At 46.9% G+C, this 15,733-nt stretch overlaps 1 protein-coding gene across 5 annotated transcripts in view; it reads right to left on the bottom strand.

Moving 5' to 3' along the window:
- LIMS2 (LIM zinc finger domain containing 2) overlaps positions 1-15,733 on the bottom strand; it is an 81,721-nt gene that overhangs the window by 43,496 nt on the left and 22,492 nt on the right. The window contains exon 1 of one of the 5 annotated variants that reach the window (XM_007670305.4): positions 7,985-8,261. The exons of 3 other annotated variants lie outside the window; for them this stretch is intronic. Coding sequence is in view for 1 of the 2 variants with exons in the window: in XM_007670301.4 (XP_007668491.1) it covers positions 7,414-7,544 (131 nt within the window). In the remaining variant the exon portion in view is untranslated. Of the gene's footprint in view, positions 1-7,413; positions 7,569-7,984; positions 8,262-15,733 lie in introns of those variants that run through there. One more of the 5 variants, XM_007670301.4, reaches the window with a different exon arrangement.

Below are 15,733 nucleotides of genomic sequence, written 5' to 3'. Positions count from 1 at the left end.
CAAGTGACCCCAATCGTGTTTATAGTCTAATGAGAAGGAGTTTATTTTTCCTGCTGCAATTGAGCTTAGGTCACTGGATGCTAAGAGCCATTCTCTTCTCTCCATCACCCAAAAGACACCTGGTTTCCAGCCTACCTGGGCCTTGGAGAATAGTGATTACCCTGAAGCTAGAATTATCTTCATGTCAGGATAAGTACGATATATTGCCTTTCAATACCAGCACTTAGAACAGTGCTTCGCACATAGTAAGCGCTTAACAAATACTATCATTATTATTTCAATCAACAGGCTGACCCCAAGAATCCTAGGGTTAGGGGAGGCCTAACAATAATAATAAGAAGAATGGCATTTGTTAAGTGCTTACTATGTGCCAGGCACTGTACTAAGCATTGGGGTCCATACAAGATATTCATGCTGGATAAAGTCCCCGTCCCACTTGGGGCTCGCAGTCTCAATCCCCATTTTACAGATGAGGTAACCAAGGCACAGAGAAGTAAAGTCACTTGCCCAAGGTCACAGAGCAGACACGTAGTGGAACCAGGATTAGAACCCATGACCTTCTGACTCCCAGGCCTGTGGTATAACCACTATGCCATGCTGCTTCTTACCCCTTTGGTCCTGAGCCTCAACCTGACCATAAGACATTTGGGACTGGAGAATTGAGGCCAAAATGATAGTTTTTACTGAAAAGTATCTGAAGAAACTATCATTTTGGCCTTAATTCTCAAAAAAAATATGCTCACCTAGTGGAGCCCCGTAATTATTCTTTATCCTTGTTCTCTTTTATCTTTTCATTTTAGCCCACCACCATCCCCGAAGCAAATCTGTCCAATCACTACTTCTAGAAATCTTTAAAATCGAGACAGACTCCTAAGTGGGTAAAGTTATCCTCCAGTTTGAAGATGATAATGAAGATAGTGAGATTGCATCCTTGCATATGAAGATGCCGAGATTCTCTTATTCCCCTTGCTCAGTGTGCCAATAAAAATACAGCAATCAAAAGTATTTATTGAATGCAACCTTTCATGCTTTACCCCCTTTCTCTCCCCACAGCACTTGTGTATATTTGTATATATTATTTATTACTCTATTTTATTAATGATGTGTCTATATCTATGATTCTATTTATCTATTTTGATGGTATTGATGCCTGACTACTTGTTTTGTTTTGCTGTCTGCTCCCCCTTTTAGACTGTGAGCCCGTTGTTGGGCAGGGATTATCTCTATCTGTTGCTGAATTGTACATTCCAAGCACTTAGTCCAGTGCTCTGCACACAGTAAGCGCTCAATAAATACAATTGAATGAAAGTAGCGGATAGAGCACCGGCCCGAGAGTCAGAAGGTCATGGGTTCTAATCCCAGCTCTGTCAATTGTCTGCTGTGTGACCTTGGGCAAGTCGCTTCACTTCTCTGTGCCTGAGTTACCTCATCTATAAAACAGGACTTGGGACTGTGAGCCCCACATGGGGCAGAGACTGTGTCTGACCCAATTTGCTTGTATCTGCCCCAGCGCTTAGTACAGTGCCTGGCACATTGGAAATGTATGTGTGGCTCAGTGGAAAGATCCCGGGCTTGGGAGTCAGAGGCCATGGCTTCGAATCCTGGCTCTGCCACTTGTCAGCTGTGTGACTGTGGGCAAGTCACTTCACTTCTCTATGCCTCAGTTACCTCATCTGTAAAATGGGGATGAAGACTGTGAGCCTCACGTGGGACAATCTGATCACCCTGTATCTCTCCCAGTGCTTAGAACAGTGCTCTACACATAGTAAGCACTTAACAAATACCAACATTATTATTTTCATTACCCCATTTTGTTAATGACATGTACACCACTTTGATTCTATTATTTTGTTAATGAGATGTACATCACCTTGATTCCATTTATTTACTATGTTTTAATAAGATGTTCATCCCCTTGATTCTATTTATTGCTATTGTTTTTGTCTGTCTGTCTCCCCCGATTAGACTGTAAATCCGTCAAAGGGCAGGGACTGTCTCTGTTACTGATCTGTACATTCCAAGTGCTTAGTACGGTGCTCTGCACAGAGTAAGCGCTCAATAAATACTATTGAATGAATGAATGAAATGCTTAATACTTTTTTTTTTTTTTTTTTTTTTTAGAAAAGCATCTTGGCTTAGCGGTAGGAGCACAATCTTGGGTGTCAGAGGACGTGGGTTTTAATCCCATCTCCGCCACCTAGCAGCTGTGTGACTTTGGGCAAGTCACTTTGCTTCTCTGTGCTTCATTTACCTCATCTGTAAAATGGGGATTAATAATAATAACGTTGGTATTTGTTAAGCGCTTACTATGTGCAGCGCACTGTTCTAAGCCCTGGGGGAGATACAGGGTCATCAGGTTGTCCCACGTGAGGCTCACAGTTAATCCCCATTGTACAGATGAGGTAACTGAGGCATAGAGAAGTGAAGTGACTTGCCCACAGTCACACAGCTGACAAGTGGCAGAGCCGGGATTCTAACCCATGACCTCTGACTCCCAAGCCCGGGCTCTCTCCACTGAGCCACGCTGCTTCTGTATTGAGCACTTGGGAGAGTACTGTACAGCAGAGATGGTAAACACAGTCTCTTCCCAGAGGGAGTTTACAGTCTAGATGAGTCTCCCACCTCTATGCGGATGACTTCCAAATCTACCTTGCTGGCCCAGCCCCTCACCTCTTTGGTTAAATCTCATTTCCTCTTGCTCCAAGGCATCTTCATTCAATCGTATTTACTGAGTGCTTACTGTGTGCAAAGCACTGTACTAAGCACTTGGGATAGTACAAGAACACAATAAACAGACACATCCCCTGCCCACAACGAGCTTACAGTCTAGAGGATCTTGAGAATCAGAGTGGCCTAGCGGAACCCGCAGGGGCCTGGGAGTCAGAAGACCTGAGTTCTAACCCCAGCTCTGCCACGTGCCTGCTGTGCGACCTTGGGCAAGTCACTTCACTTCTCTGGGCCTCAGGTCCCTCATCTGGAAAAAGGGGATTCAATGCCTCACCTCCTTAGACTGTGAGGCCCATGTAGAACTTGAACAACTCGTATCTACCCCAGGGCTTAGTACAGTGTTTGACACATAGTAAGTGCCTAACCAACCACAATTATCATCTCCACATGAGGGTCCCCCTCCCCCCCACCCCTCGTGACCTTAAACTCATCATGTCCAAAACTGAACTCCTCATCTACAGTCTCAAATCCTCTCCTCCACCTGACTTTCCCATCACAGTCAACAACACTACTATCCTCCCTGGCCCCGAAGCCTCTAACTTGTTTATTTTCTTTGATGCCTCACTCTCTTTCAACTCTCACATTCAGGCAGAAAATGGCTAAATCTCACTGTTTTTCATCCATAACCGTTCCCAGGTCCACACATTCCTCTCCATCCAAGCATCAATCATCTTGGTCCAAACTCTTGTCATATCACAGCTAAACTCTCCTTCCCAGATCATTTCCCTAATGCATCACATGTCTCTCCATTCCTCAAAAACCTTCAACGGTTACCCATTTCTCTCTGCATTAAACAGAAACTCCTCATCTTTGATTATATTATGCTCCAACCCTGTCTGTTCTCTGCCTCTTAACAGTCATCTCTTCTTCCAGCTTGCACTCTTCTTTCCTCCCTAGCTAATAGAGGCACAGTAAAATTCCATGTCCTCCCAAAATCCCATCTCCTTCCAAAGGCTTTTTCTGCTTTAATTCTTCTTCTTCTTCACACAGCATATCCTCCCCAACCACAAACTCAGCACTTAAGCACTGCCTCGGCCTTTTTGTACAAATCATGTTTCAAACTCTACTTATTCCCCTATGTTTCCATTCTCCTTTTCCATTCTACCTGGAAATCATTTTGCCTATCACATCTATTAGGGTGGAAGATCCTCTTTTACCTCACTTGTAATAATGGAGGTATTTGTTAAGCACTTACTATGTGCCAAGCACTTTATTATGTGCTGGGGTAGATTTGAGATCATCGGGTCGGACACAATCCCTGACGCTCATCGGGCTCGTAGCCTAAATATGAGGGACAACAGGTAACTAATCCCCATTTTATAAACGAGGGAACTGAGGCTCAGAGAGGTTAAGTGACTTGTCCAAGGTCACACGGCAGGCAAGTGGCAGAGTTGGGATTAGAACCCAAGTCCTCTGCCTCCCAAGGCCCAGTGGGTTTTCTACTAAGCCTCGCTTAGTCTAATCTTCCCCGATTAGACTGTAAGCCCGTCAATGGGCAGGGACTGTATCTGTTGCCGATTTGTACATTCCAAGTGCTTAGTACCGTGCTCTGCACATAGTAAGCGCTCAATAAATACTAGTGAATGAATGAATGCTTCCCAACTGTACACACCCGAGCACTCAGTACACTGCTCTGCACACGAGGTACTCAATTAATACCACTGATGGAGTCTCCCTCCCCTCCCCTACATAGCCCCACCTATGTTCTGCCTCCCTTCCGCAGGTTTCGTTTTATTTTTGAGTAAGGAAAGCTGGCTGACATGAACTTTTGAGTCAGATTTCTTCTGAAGGTGGCTTCCAGCCCTGAGAATCTATAATCCTTTTTTCTCACTCATGTCCTGTCTCATGATAGCGTGAGCCCTCCAAGTTTGGCAGCTAGTGAGATTAAAAAGAAATGAAGAAAGGGATTCGGCGGAGAATATAGATGTGACAAAAAAGAAAAAAAGAAGGGGGAAGTGGTATGGCCTAGTGTAAACAGCCTGGGAATCAAAGAACCTGGATTCTTATCCCTGCTCTGCCAATTGCTTGCTCTGTGACCTCGGACAAGTGACTTTACTTCTCTGTGCCTCCGTTTTCTTAACTGTAAAATAGGAATTCAATATCTGTTCTCCCACCTAAGACTGTGAGCTCGATGTGGGACAGAGACTGTGTCCGACCTAATGAACATTTACTGCTTAGATCAGTGTTTGACCCATAATAAGCTTTTAAAAAATACCCTAAAAAAAAAAAAAAAGCAAAACACTCTCACCCAAGGAATTTGGGATTTCCCATCCCATTTTTTTTTTTTACTGTAAACATCAGTAGCTATGTGAGGGGGCCATGGGATAAAGAAATGAAAATTCCATCTCCTCCTTAGCACATGCCATCAGGGAACAAAGAGCGCAATGTTTGCCTGGCTATACTTTTTCTTTCTTCTAATGACATTTATTCATTGCTTACTATGCCAAGCACTGTACTAAGCACCGGGATAGATACAAGATGATCAGTTTGGACACAATCTCTGTCTCACATGGGGCTAACAGTAGTTCAGAGGATTCAATCCCCAGTTTACAGATGAGGTAACCGAGACACATAGAAGCAAAACGACATGCCCACGGTCACATAGCAGACAACTGGCGGAACAGGGATTAGAACCCAAGCCCTCTGACTCCCAGGCCGGGGCTCTTTCCACTAGGCTGGCACTGTTTCCTGAGGAAATAAACACGGACTGAGAACATCAGGCGACCTACAGAGAGGGACATCACCAGGGTTCATAAAATAATCTATTTTAAATCCATCTCCATCGTCTCAATACCCGTGAGGGTCATTACTGCCTAAGTGTACAATATCCCTTAGTTTCTCATTCTCTTCCCAAGCCTCAGGTCTACTGCCTGTTCGGGGACATATATACTCAAGGAAACAGATGTATAAAAGTGCCCCACATCACTTTTATTTATTCATATTAATGTCGGTCTCCCCTCTACACCGTAAGCTTCTTGTGGGCCACAAAAGTATCTCCCAACTCTGTTATATTGAACTCTCCCAAGTGCTCAATACAGTGCTCTGCACAGAGTCTTCAATACCTATCGATTGACACCGATAGTTTAGGGTATTGCCTCTTGACTCCAAATCCATTTCCTTAGCATTGATTTTTGTCCCCTTTGAAATGTCACGTCCTCAAGAGAAAGACGGTACTGAAATCAACCCAGACCGATGACAAATTGTAATATTCTCAGAGGCAGTGGATGCCATAATGTTCCTCTATAACCTGTCCCATGGGTTCTTTCAGTTCTTAGGTTGATTTTGAGCGTACCTTGCTAAAGAGATCTAACCAACTTAAGTATTCTTTAGCACAATTAAGCTTTGAGGGGAGAGTGTAAAAACATCACCCTGGCCTTCGATATTCCAAACTACTCAATTTATAAAGATTTTTTCCCTTGCTGGTAATACTGCAAATTCAACCTGGCCACAAAAATAAAACTTGTATTTTTTTTCCCCACTTCATCCTCATTTATGAATATTCTGAAACTGAGACTGACTTAGGGGGCCATTTAGTTGCTATCGAGGTCACAGGACTATATGAATCATTCTATAACCTCCAATAACTGCTTACTTTCTGTAGGTAAAATACTGGCTCTGCCCCAAGGGTGTTAATAATAATAATAATAATAATAATAATAATGGCATTTGTTAAGTGCTTACTATGTGCAAAGCACTGTTCTAAGCACTGGGGAGGATACAAGGTGATCAGGTTGTCCCTGTGGGGCTCACAGTCTTAATCCCCATTTTACAGAGGAGGTAACTGAGGCACAGAGAAGTTAAGTAACTTGCCCAAGTCACACAGATGACAAGCGGCGGAGCCGGGATTAATACTAATAATAACGCTGGTATTTGTTAAGCGCTTACTACATGCAGAGCACTGTTCTAAGCGCTGGGTTAGATACAGGGTAATCAGGTTGCCCCATATGGAGCTCACAGTTTTAATCCCCATTTTCCAGATGAGGTCACTGAGGCACAGAGAAGTGAAGTGACTTGCCCCAAGTCACACAGATGACAAGCAGCGGAGCGGGGATTAGAACCCATGATCTCTGACTCCCAAGCCCGGGCTCTTTCCACTGAGCCACGCTGCTTCTCCAAGGTAGTCCAAGGTACTCCAAGGTTGTAGTTATGCTTCCAGGACAAGTGCGGCTTTTAGCTCTTTCCTCCATTTAACTTCACTGCAGTCAGGTCAAAGCAGGGATCTAAACACTGGACCGTGTCCTCCGGACTTAACTCCTTCCTTTTATCTGGCAACGCACTGCCTTAGTTCGACAGAGTTCCTGCAGACGGAGCAGACGAGCGGGGGGAAAAGAAAGCTCAGAAATGACAAACACAGGAGACAGATGAAAAATCCCTCTTGCTTTGAAATATCTACGCCTCATCGTCGGAAATGGATCCTGTCTTTGTTCTGAATCGGTGCCCTGTGCCCTTCCTTTGCCCGGAAGAGCGGGACAGCGAGCCTGAAGGACTTTGTGAAAGATTTGCAATGGCCAAGGCTTCCCTGCCGCTGTTTTCCTGTTATTGTTCCAAACTGAGCTTCGCGCACTAGCTAGAAAGGACAACACACCTCCTTCAGCCCAACCTCCAACCTACCACACACGCAAAAAAAGAGAAAAGAACGCCTGTGGAAATACTCCAACAGTACCGGCTCCTTCTCCAGAGACCTACCCAAGAATCCCAGCTGGGTCCGCCCTACTGTTCAGAAGGGAGTCAGTGCCACTCTGCCGATCCTGCCGGCGACGGTAAAGCTCGGAAGACGCTAAATCCCAGAGTCTCATGCCAGCCATGGTGCCCCTCATTCGGCCGTGCAAGATGAGTTGGGGAGACGGCCGGACCGAGTGGAAAGCGCCCTGATAAGAGCACCAAAGCTCTAGTGACTCACTTTTCCTGCTTGGTTGTATGTGTGTGCGTGTGTGTGTGTTGGGAGGAGGGGTGGGTTTCAATTAACTTCTCTGAAATGCTTCAATCAATCAAGACCGAAGCCTGCCCTCTGGGCCGTGCACTCTTGGGTCGCTCCTTACAGTGCTTTTCAGTGGACAGTCTTCAACCGCGGCCCAGGAAATGGCTAGCGGTGACCACCAGCCGGTATCGCACCGGGGAGACGTGAGGAACGGTCCGCTGCCAATCAGTCAAACCCATCTCATTCCTCCATCGCATCGCAATCCCCGTATTCAACCTAGTCCACGGCATCCGAGACGCAAGAGGAATCAGCCAGAGCTTCTCGCTCCCCAAAACTCACGAGTTCTGCCGGACGGCGGGGCGTCTGATTACTTTAGGTGTTCCCCTGGAGGCGCCTGCCTGGTGCTAGCATCTTCTCCTAACCGGAACGGACGGGACCCCTCACGCCACTTAAGGGAACTCTCCGAACGGAGCCGGGGAGAGCGCAGACTTCTGCTCTCCGGGATACTTCACATTCCAGCCTCCAGAATCCTCGCTCTGCTAGAAACGGGGGCTGTAACCAGTAACCTACCTTCTCGTCCTCTCCCTCCCCCTTTCCCCGGGGCTCACGTTACACAGACGGGTCTCGGAAAGGGTAGCCGCACCATCTGAGAAGGAAGATAAAGACCCCTCTAAAGGGGAAAGGAGCGGAAAGGGGAATATGACGGAGTTCCCTAGCCGGATGTTATTCACTCTGAGGTGGCACAGACTAAAGGAAATGATCTGAGATAGAAGGGGTGATCCAGGATGGCTGATGTGACCATAAAATGTGAAGGTGTGAGATAAGAATAAGGGGAGAAGAGTGTGAGCCCCATGTGGGACAGGGATTGTGTCCAACCTGATTAACTTGTAGCTACCCCAGTGCTCAGAACAGTGCTTGACACAGACTAAGTGCTTAACAATTACTATAATCATTATTATTACTGAAACAACCTTATCATGCAAAATCTTATCACGAGAAGCAGTGTGGCTAGTGGAGAGAAGAGAGGCCTGGGAGTCAGAAAGAAGTGGGTTCTAAACCCGGCTTCGCCACCTGTCTGTTGCGTGACCTTGGGCAAGTCACTTCACTTCTCGGTGCCTTGGTTACTTCATCTGTAAAACGGGGATTAAGCCTGTGAGCCCTGTGTGGGACAGGGACTTTGCCCAACCTGATTAACTTGTATCTATCCCACTGCCTAGTACAGTGTCTGCTGCCCAGTAAGTGCTTAACAAATACCCTAAAAAAACAAAACTACAAAAAACCCAACTACCCCGTGTCCATCCCCAGTAGGAAGTGAGTCAGATAACGTAGCGGACCGTGCTGTTAAGCGAGACCCAGGAGAGGGAGAAAAAGTGGAAACAGGAAAGAACGGTAAAAATATGTGATGTTCACCCCACCCTCAGCCCCGCCACACATTATATCTGTAATTCATTTTAATGTCTGTCTCCCCATCTAGACCGTAAGCCTCTTGGGGGCAGGGAACGTGTCTACCAGCTCTGTTGTACTCTCCCAAGTACAGTGCTTTGCACACAGTAGGCATTCAATAAATACTGTGGATCGTCCATTGAAGGTGATGAGGCCAGGAAGCACAACTAAAAGACCTTGTCCCCTTAGCACTCTCCTCCTCCTATAATAATTATTATGGTATTTGTTAAGGGCTTACTATGTGCCATGCACTGTACTAAGCACTGGAGTGGATATAAGCAAATCGGGTTGGATAGAGTCCCTGACCCACGTTGGAGCTCATAGTCTCAGTCCCCATTTTACAGATGAGGGAATTGAGGCACAGAAAAGTGAAATGACTTGCCCAAGGTCACACAGCAGACAAGTGATGGAGCCGGCATTAGAACCCATGACCTTCTGACTCCCAGGCCGCTGCTCTACCCACTACGTCACCTCAGCCCAGAATGGCAATGGCAATGAGAAGCAGCGTGGCTCAGTGGAAAGGGCCCAGGCTTAGAAGTTAGAGGTCATGGGTTCTAATCCCAGCTCCGCCACGTGCCAACTGTGTGACTTTGGGCAAGTCACTTAACTTCTCGGTGCCTCAGTTACCTCATCTGTAAAATGGGGATGAAGACTGAGAGCCTCATGTGGGACAACCTGATGACCCTGTATCTACCCCAGCGGTTAGAACAGTGCTTGGCACATAGTAAGCGCTTAACAAATACCAGCATTATTAATGACCGTACCTGGAGATGACAAGATGTTGATTGTGATATTTGTTAAGCACTTATTATGTGCCAGGCACTGTACTAACCGCTGGGGTGGATACAAGCGAATCAAGTTGGACACAGTCCTTGTCCCACACGGGGCTCCCAGTCTTAATCCCCATTTTACAGATGAGGGAACCGAGGCAAAGAGAAGTGAAGTGTCTGGCCCAAGGTCACACAGCAGACAAGTGGTGGAGCCCGAATTAGAACCCAGGTCCTCGTGACCCCCAAGGACGTGCTCTAACCATTAGACCACTAGGCCATGCTGGAGAATTGATGGCCACGAACCACAGTTGTGATCGCATCCAACTGCCCGCCCCTATTGGACAGGGGGGTTGAGATGTGATCCTGAAATGACACCAACAGCCACACTTTACACCCACCCACCTCTCCCAGATACATCTCAGAGGCAGACCTGACCGCCGGGCCTTGGTAACACTCCTATTGTGAAGTGAAACTAAAGCCCTTCCCAAGGTCCCGCCGGCAGAACCGAACACCTTAAATACTCTTCTATGGAAAGGTAACCCACTCAACAGCGAATAAAGAGGGAGAATTGCAGTAAGATTGAATTTAAAATGCATTTAAGTGGATCCTTGATTCAGGTGAGTCCTAGTTCAATTTTGGAGCTGTTTCAGGGTTCTGTATGAAAACTCGCCGTAATTATCAATACAGACAGACTCCAAAGTACCCAGGCAAGTACTTCATACCGATTCGATCAATTTTCTGTTCCTACAGTAGTGTGTTCAGAGGGCCTCAGATCATATGTCTCTTTATTTCAATTAAAGTGCCTTTAAAAAGCAGACTTATTTGAAATATTTTTAATGAAAGATAATGCACTCTTGCCTTGACTGGTATAGGAAGAAATCCAAGAACAGGCTTAGAACGAGAGCTCTCTTTCTCCTTTTGAACTTAAGGGGGTAACAAACATATTCAAAATCTCAGAATAAAGGCCAAACAGGGTAACTAATGTCTAGTAACCTGTCCTTAGGACCCAAGAGTAGTGACTAGGCGGATCCTGGCCTGCACATCTTACCAGGAGCAGAAGGGGCCAAGAGTAAACTTGGCATATGTCCCTGGAAATTGGAAACCAGAGTCAGGCCTGGGGGAAGCTTGCTGGGGGGAGAAGGGGGTATGCAGGGGGGGAGAAGGGCAAAGGGAGAAGGGGAGAGGGAGAAGGGGAGAGGGAGAAGGGGAGAGGGAGAAGGGGAGAGGGAGAAGGGGAGAGGGCCAGAGAGAGAGGGGCAGAGAGAGAGAGGGCCAGAGAGAGAGGGCCAGAGAGAGAGTGGGACAGAGAGAGAGTGGGACAGAGAGAGAGTGGGACAGAGAGAGAGGGACACAGAGAGAGAGAGACACAGAGAGAGAGAGGGACACAGAGAGAGAGGGGCAGAGAGAGAGAGGGGCGGGGGGGCAGAGAGAAAGAGGGGGCAGAGAGGGGCAGAGAGAGAGAGAGAGAGAGGAGCAGAGAGAGACACACAGAGAGAGACACAGAGAGACAGAGAGGGACACACAGAGACACACATAAAGAGACACAGAGACACACACAGTGACACATGCACACAGAGAGAGAGACAGAGCGAGAGACACAGAGAAAGGGATACAGAGAGAGAGACAGAGAGAGAGAGAGATACAGAGAGAGAGACAGAGAGAGAGAGACAGAGAGAGAGAGATACAGAGAGAGAGGGACACAGAGAGAGAGAGGGACGACACAGAGAGGGAGAGGGGGGACACAGAGAGGGAGGGGGAACATGGGGGGGGGACACAGAGAGGGAGGGGGGACACAGAGAGAGTGAGAGGGACACAGAGGGAGAGAAGGGGAGAGTCAGAAGGGGGTGTCCCCAGGACTAGAAACCCAATTGGAGAGCAAGCCCAAATTCCAAAGCTGTAGTAGGTTGTCCAGGCAGGTAATGAGCCCCATCAGAAACTGTGATAGGGGACCTGGCCAGGAACCCTGAAAGGATGGGGGATGGGATTGCCCAGATTCATTTTTAAGTGAATTTCTGATTCATTAAGCACTTCCTGCGTGTCAATCCAGCCCTGCCATTGGTCCGGTGGAAAGAGCGTCGCTCGAGGAATCAGGAGACCCGGGGTCCAGTGCCGGTCCCACTGCTGCCGTTCTATCATTGGTCGGGGATGGGGGTGGGAGGCCGGAGAACCGCCTACGGTGTCCCAGGAGGTAGCGGGGACCGGCAGGAATCCCCCAAAATCACCAGCCAACGTGAAGGGCAAAGATTGCAGCAGCCGTCGAGGCACCTGCCTGCAGGGTAACGGCTCCAAAATACAGCATTAGGACTATTAGAACTATTATTTCACCATAAGTGGGTCCAACATGGAAAAACAAAGAAGCCCTTCACAGGCCCAGAGCAACGGGCCAAACCCCTGCCTGAAGCAGCGTGGACTAGTGGATAGGGCACGGGCCTGGGGGTCTAATCCCGACTCTGCCACTCGTCTGCGGTGACCTTGGGAAAGTTACTTCACTCTCTGGGCCTCAGTTACCTCATCTGTAAAATGGGGATTAAGAGTATGAGCCCCATGTGGGACAGGGATTATGCCTAACCTAATTACCCGTATTTATCCCAGCACTCAGAATAGCACCTGGCAGATAGTAAGGACTTAACATATACTACAATTATCATTATAATAATAAGTAATTATTATTATAAATAACATGAATGGCTGGAAAGCCTCTTGAAGGAGATGTGCCTTCAATAAGGCTTTGAAAGGGGTGAGAGGGATTGTCTGTCAGAGACTGTGAGCCCGTTACTGGGCAGGGATTGTCTCTATCTGTTGCCCAATTGTACATTCCAAGCGCTTAGTACAGTGCTCTGCACATAGTAAGCGTTCAATAAATACTATTGAATGAATTTGAGGAGGGAGGGTGTTCCAGGCCAGAGGCAGGATGTGGGCAAGAGGTCAGGTGAAGGTACAGCGAGTAGATTGGCATTAGAGGAGCAAAGTGTGCAGCCTGGCGAAAGGAACAGTATTACCTAGTGGAAAGAATATAGGCCTGAGAGTCAGAGGACCTGGGTTCTAATCACAGCTCTGCCACCTGCCTGTCGTGTGACCTTGGGCAAGTTAACTTTTCTGTGCCTCAGTTCTCTCATCTGCAAAAATGAGGATTCAGTACCTGTTCTCCCTTCTGATTAGACTGTGAGTCCCTTAAGGGATCTGATGATCTTGTATATGTGCTTGGCACATAGTTAAGCACTCAAAAAACAACACAAGGATATTATTATTGTTATTCTCTGTGCCTTGGTTTCCTCATCTGTAAAATGGAGATGTGATGCCTGTTTGTTTTTCGGGGGGCTTTTTTTATGGTATTCTTTCAATGTTCATTATGTGCCAGGCACATAGATAAGCACTTAAAAACAACATAAGGACATTATTGTTATTATTCCCTGTGCCTTGGTTTCCTCATCTGTAAAATGGAGATTTGATGCCTGTTTGTTTTGGGGGGCTTTTTTTATGGTATTCTTTCAACGCTTACTACGTGCCAGGCACTGTTCTAGGTGGTGGGGTAGGTACAAGATAATCAGGTTGGACACAGTCCATGTCCCCCATGGAGCTCATACTCTTAATCCCCATTTTACAGATAAGCAGCATGTGAAGCGGCTGTGAAGCAGCATGGCCTAGTGGAAAGAGCACGGGCTTGGGAGTCAGAAGGTCATGGATTCTAATCCCAGCTCCACCATGTGTCTGCTGTGTGACCTTGGGAAAGTCACTTCACTTCTCTGTGCCTGTTACCTCATCTGCACTATGAACCCCACATGGGAAAGGGACTGTGTCCAGCTCAATTTATTTCTATCTGCCCCAGAGCTTAGTACAATGTCTGGCACATAGTAAGCACTTAACAAGTACCGTAATAATTATTATTATTAACAACTCCCTGCCCCATCCCCCATGGTGGATCTGACTGAGAAAATTAAATGTTCATTTCCAACTAACAGCAGTTGATTCTGATTTTTTTTCAGCTTCTATCAGATTGGCCGGGGGTGGGGTTGGGGTGAGGGGGTCCCAGAGGGCAGAACCCTGGATCATGTCTATCAATTCTATTGCATTGTACTCTCCCAAACACTTAGCACAGTGCTCTGCACACAGTAAGTGCTTAAAGGCTTTGAAGGTGGGGATATGGTTGGGATGGGAGTTCCATGCCAAATGAGGATATAAGCAAAGAAAGCAAACAAAAACTCCTCACCATTAGCTTTAAAGCACTCAATCATCTTGCCCCCTCCTACCTCATTAGCCCACACACTTCGTTCCTCTAATGCTAACCTTCTCACTGTGCCTCCATCTCGTCTACTTCGCCGCCGACCTCTTGCCCACATCCTCCTCCCTCCTCATATCAGATAATTGCTCTCCCCCACTTCAAAGCTTTATTGAAGACATTTCCTCCAAGAAGCCTTCCCTAAGCCCTCCTCTCCTCTTCTCCCATTCCCTTCTCTGTCACTCTGACTCACTCCCTTCATTCATCCTCCCTCCCATCCCCACAGCACATATGTATATATCAGAAATTTGTTTATTTAATGTCGTTCTCCCCCTCTAGACTGAAAGCTCGTTGTGGGCAAGGAATGGGTCTGTTTATTGTACTCTCCCCAGTGCTTAGTATAGTGCTTTGCACACAGTAAGCGCTCGATAAACACGATTGAATTGAATAAGGAAGGGGTGGATGGCAAGAAAGATGAAGTCAAGATATATCGAGAATAATAATAATAATGTTGGTATTTGTTAAGCACTTAATATGTGCAGAGCACTGTTCTAAGCGCTGGGGTAGATACAGGGTCATCAGGTTGTCCCCTGTGAGGCTCACAGTTAATCCCCATTTTGCAGATGAGGTAACTGAGGCCCAGAAAAGTGAATCGACTTGCCCACAGTCACATAGCTGACAAGTGGCAGAGCCAGGACTCGAACCCATGACCTCTGAATCCCAAGCCCGGATTCTTTCCACTGAGCCACGCTGCTTCTCTATAATGTTGGTATTTGTTAAGCTCTTATCATGGGCAGAGCACTGTTCTAAGCGCTGGGGTAGATACAGGGTAATCGGGTTGTCCCACGTTAGGCTCACAGTCTTAATCCCCATTTTACAGATGAGGTCACTGAGGCACAGAGAAGTGAAGTGACTGGCCCACAGTCACACAGCTGACAAGTGGCAGAGCCGGGATTCGAACCCATGACCTCTGCCTCCCAAGCCCAGCTTCTTTCCACTGAGCCACGCGGTTGGTGTTAGAAAGACAAGGTATCCAGGTTGGGTTGTAGTAAGGATCAGCAGGTAAGGTAGGAGGGATAAGGAATTTCCGCCTGATGTGGATATGTATCGGCAACTATTGGAGGTATTTGAGGAGAAGGGAATCGGGGACTGAGTCATTTTTTTTAGAATAGTGATCAACTCAGCAGAGCGGAGGTATTGACTGAACGGGGAGAGACAGAAAGCAGGGAACTCAGCCAAGAGGCCGATGCAGTAGTCAAGGTGGGATAATGATAAGTGTTTGGGTCAGAGTGGTAACAGTTTGGATGAAGAGGAAAGGACTGATTCTACAGGTCTCGTGAAGGTGGAACTGACAGAATTTGGTGACAGACTGAATATGTGGGTTGGATGAGAGAGACGAGTCAAGGATAAAGCTGAGACGATCACCGGCTTGTAAAACAGGGAGAACGGTGTTGCTGTTTATGATAATGGGGAAGTCTGGGGGAAGTGTGGGAGATGAGAAGTTCGAAGTTACGACAAGTTCGAAGTGGAGGTGGGACATCCAAGTAGAGGTGTCCTGAAGGCAGGAGAAACTGCGGAGGAGAGAAGTCAATTGATATTATTGATGCCATCATGTAGGTGCATGTGAAACGTACGTGTAATGTGTTGAATTTAAGCAGA

This window comes from Ornithorhynchus anatinus, chromosome 1 (genome assembly GCF_004115215.2).
Source record: "Ornithorhynchus anatinus isolate Pmale09 chromosome 1, mOrnAna1.pri.v4, whole genome shotgun sequence".
NCBI lineage: Eukaryota > Metazoa > Chordata > Mammalia > Monotremata > Ornithorhynchidae > Ornithorhynchus > Ornithorhynchus anatinus.
This window is presented reverse-complemented; position numbering and strand designations above follow the sequence as displayed.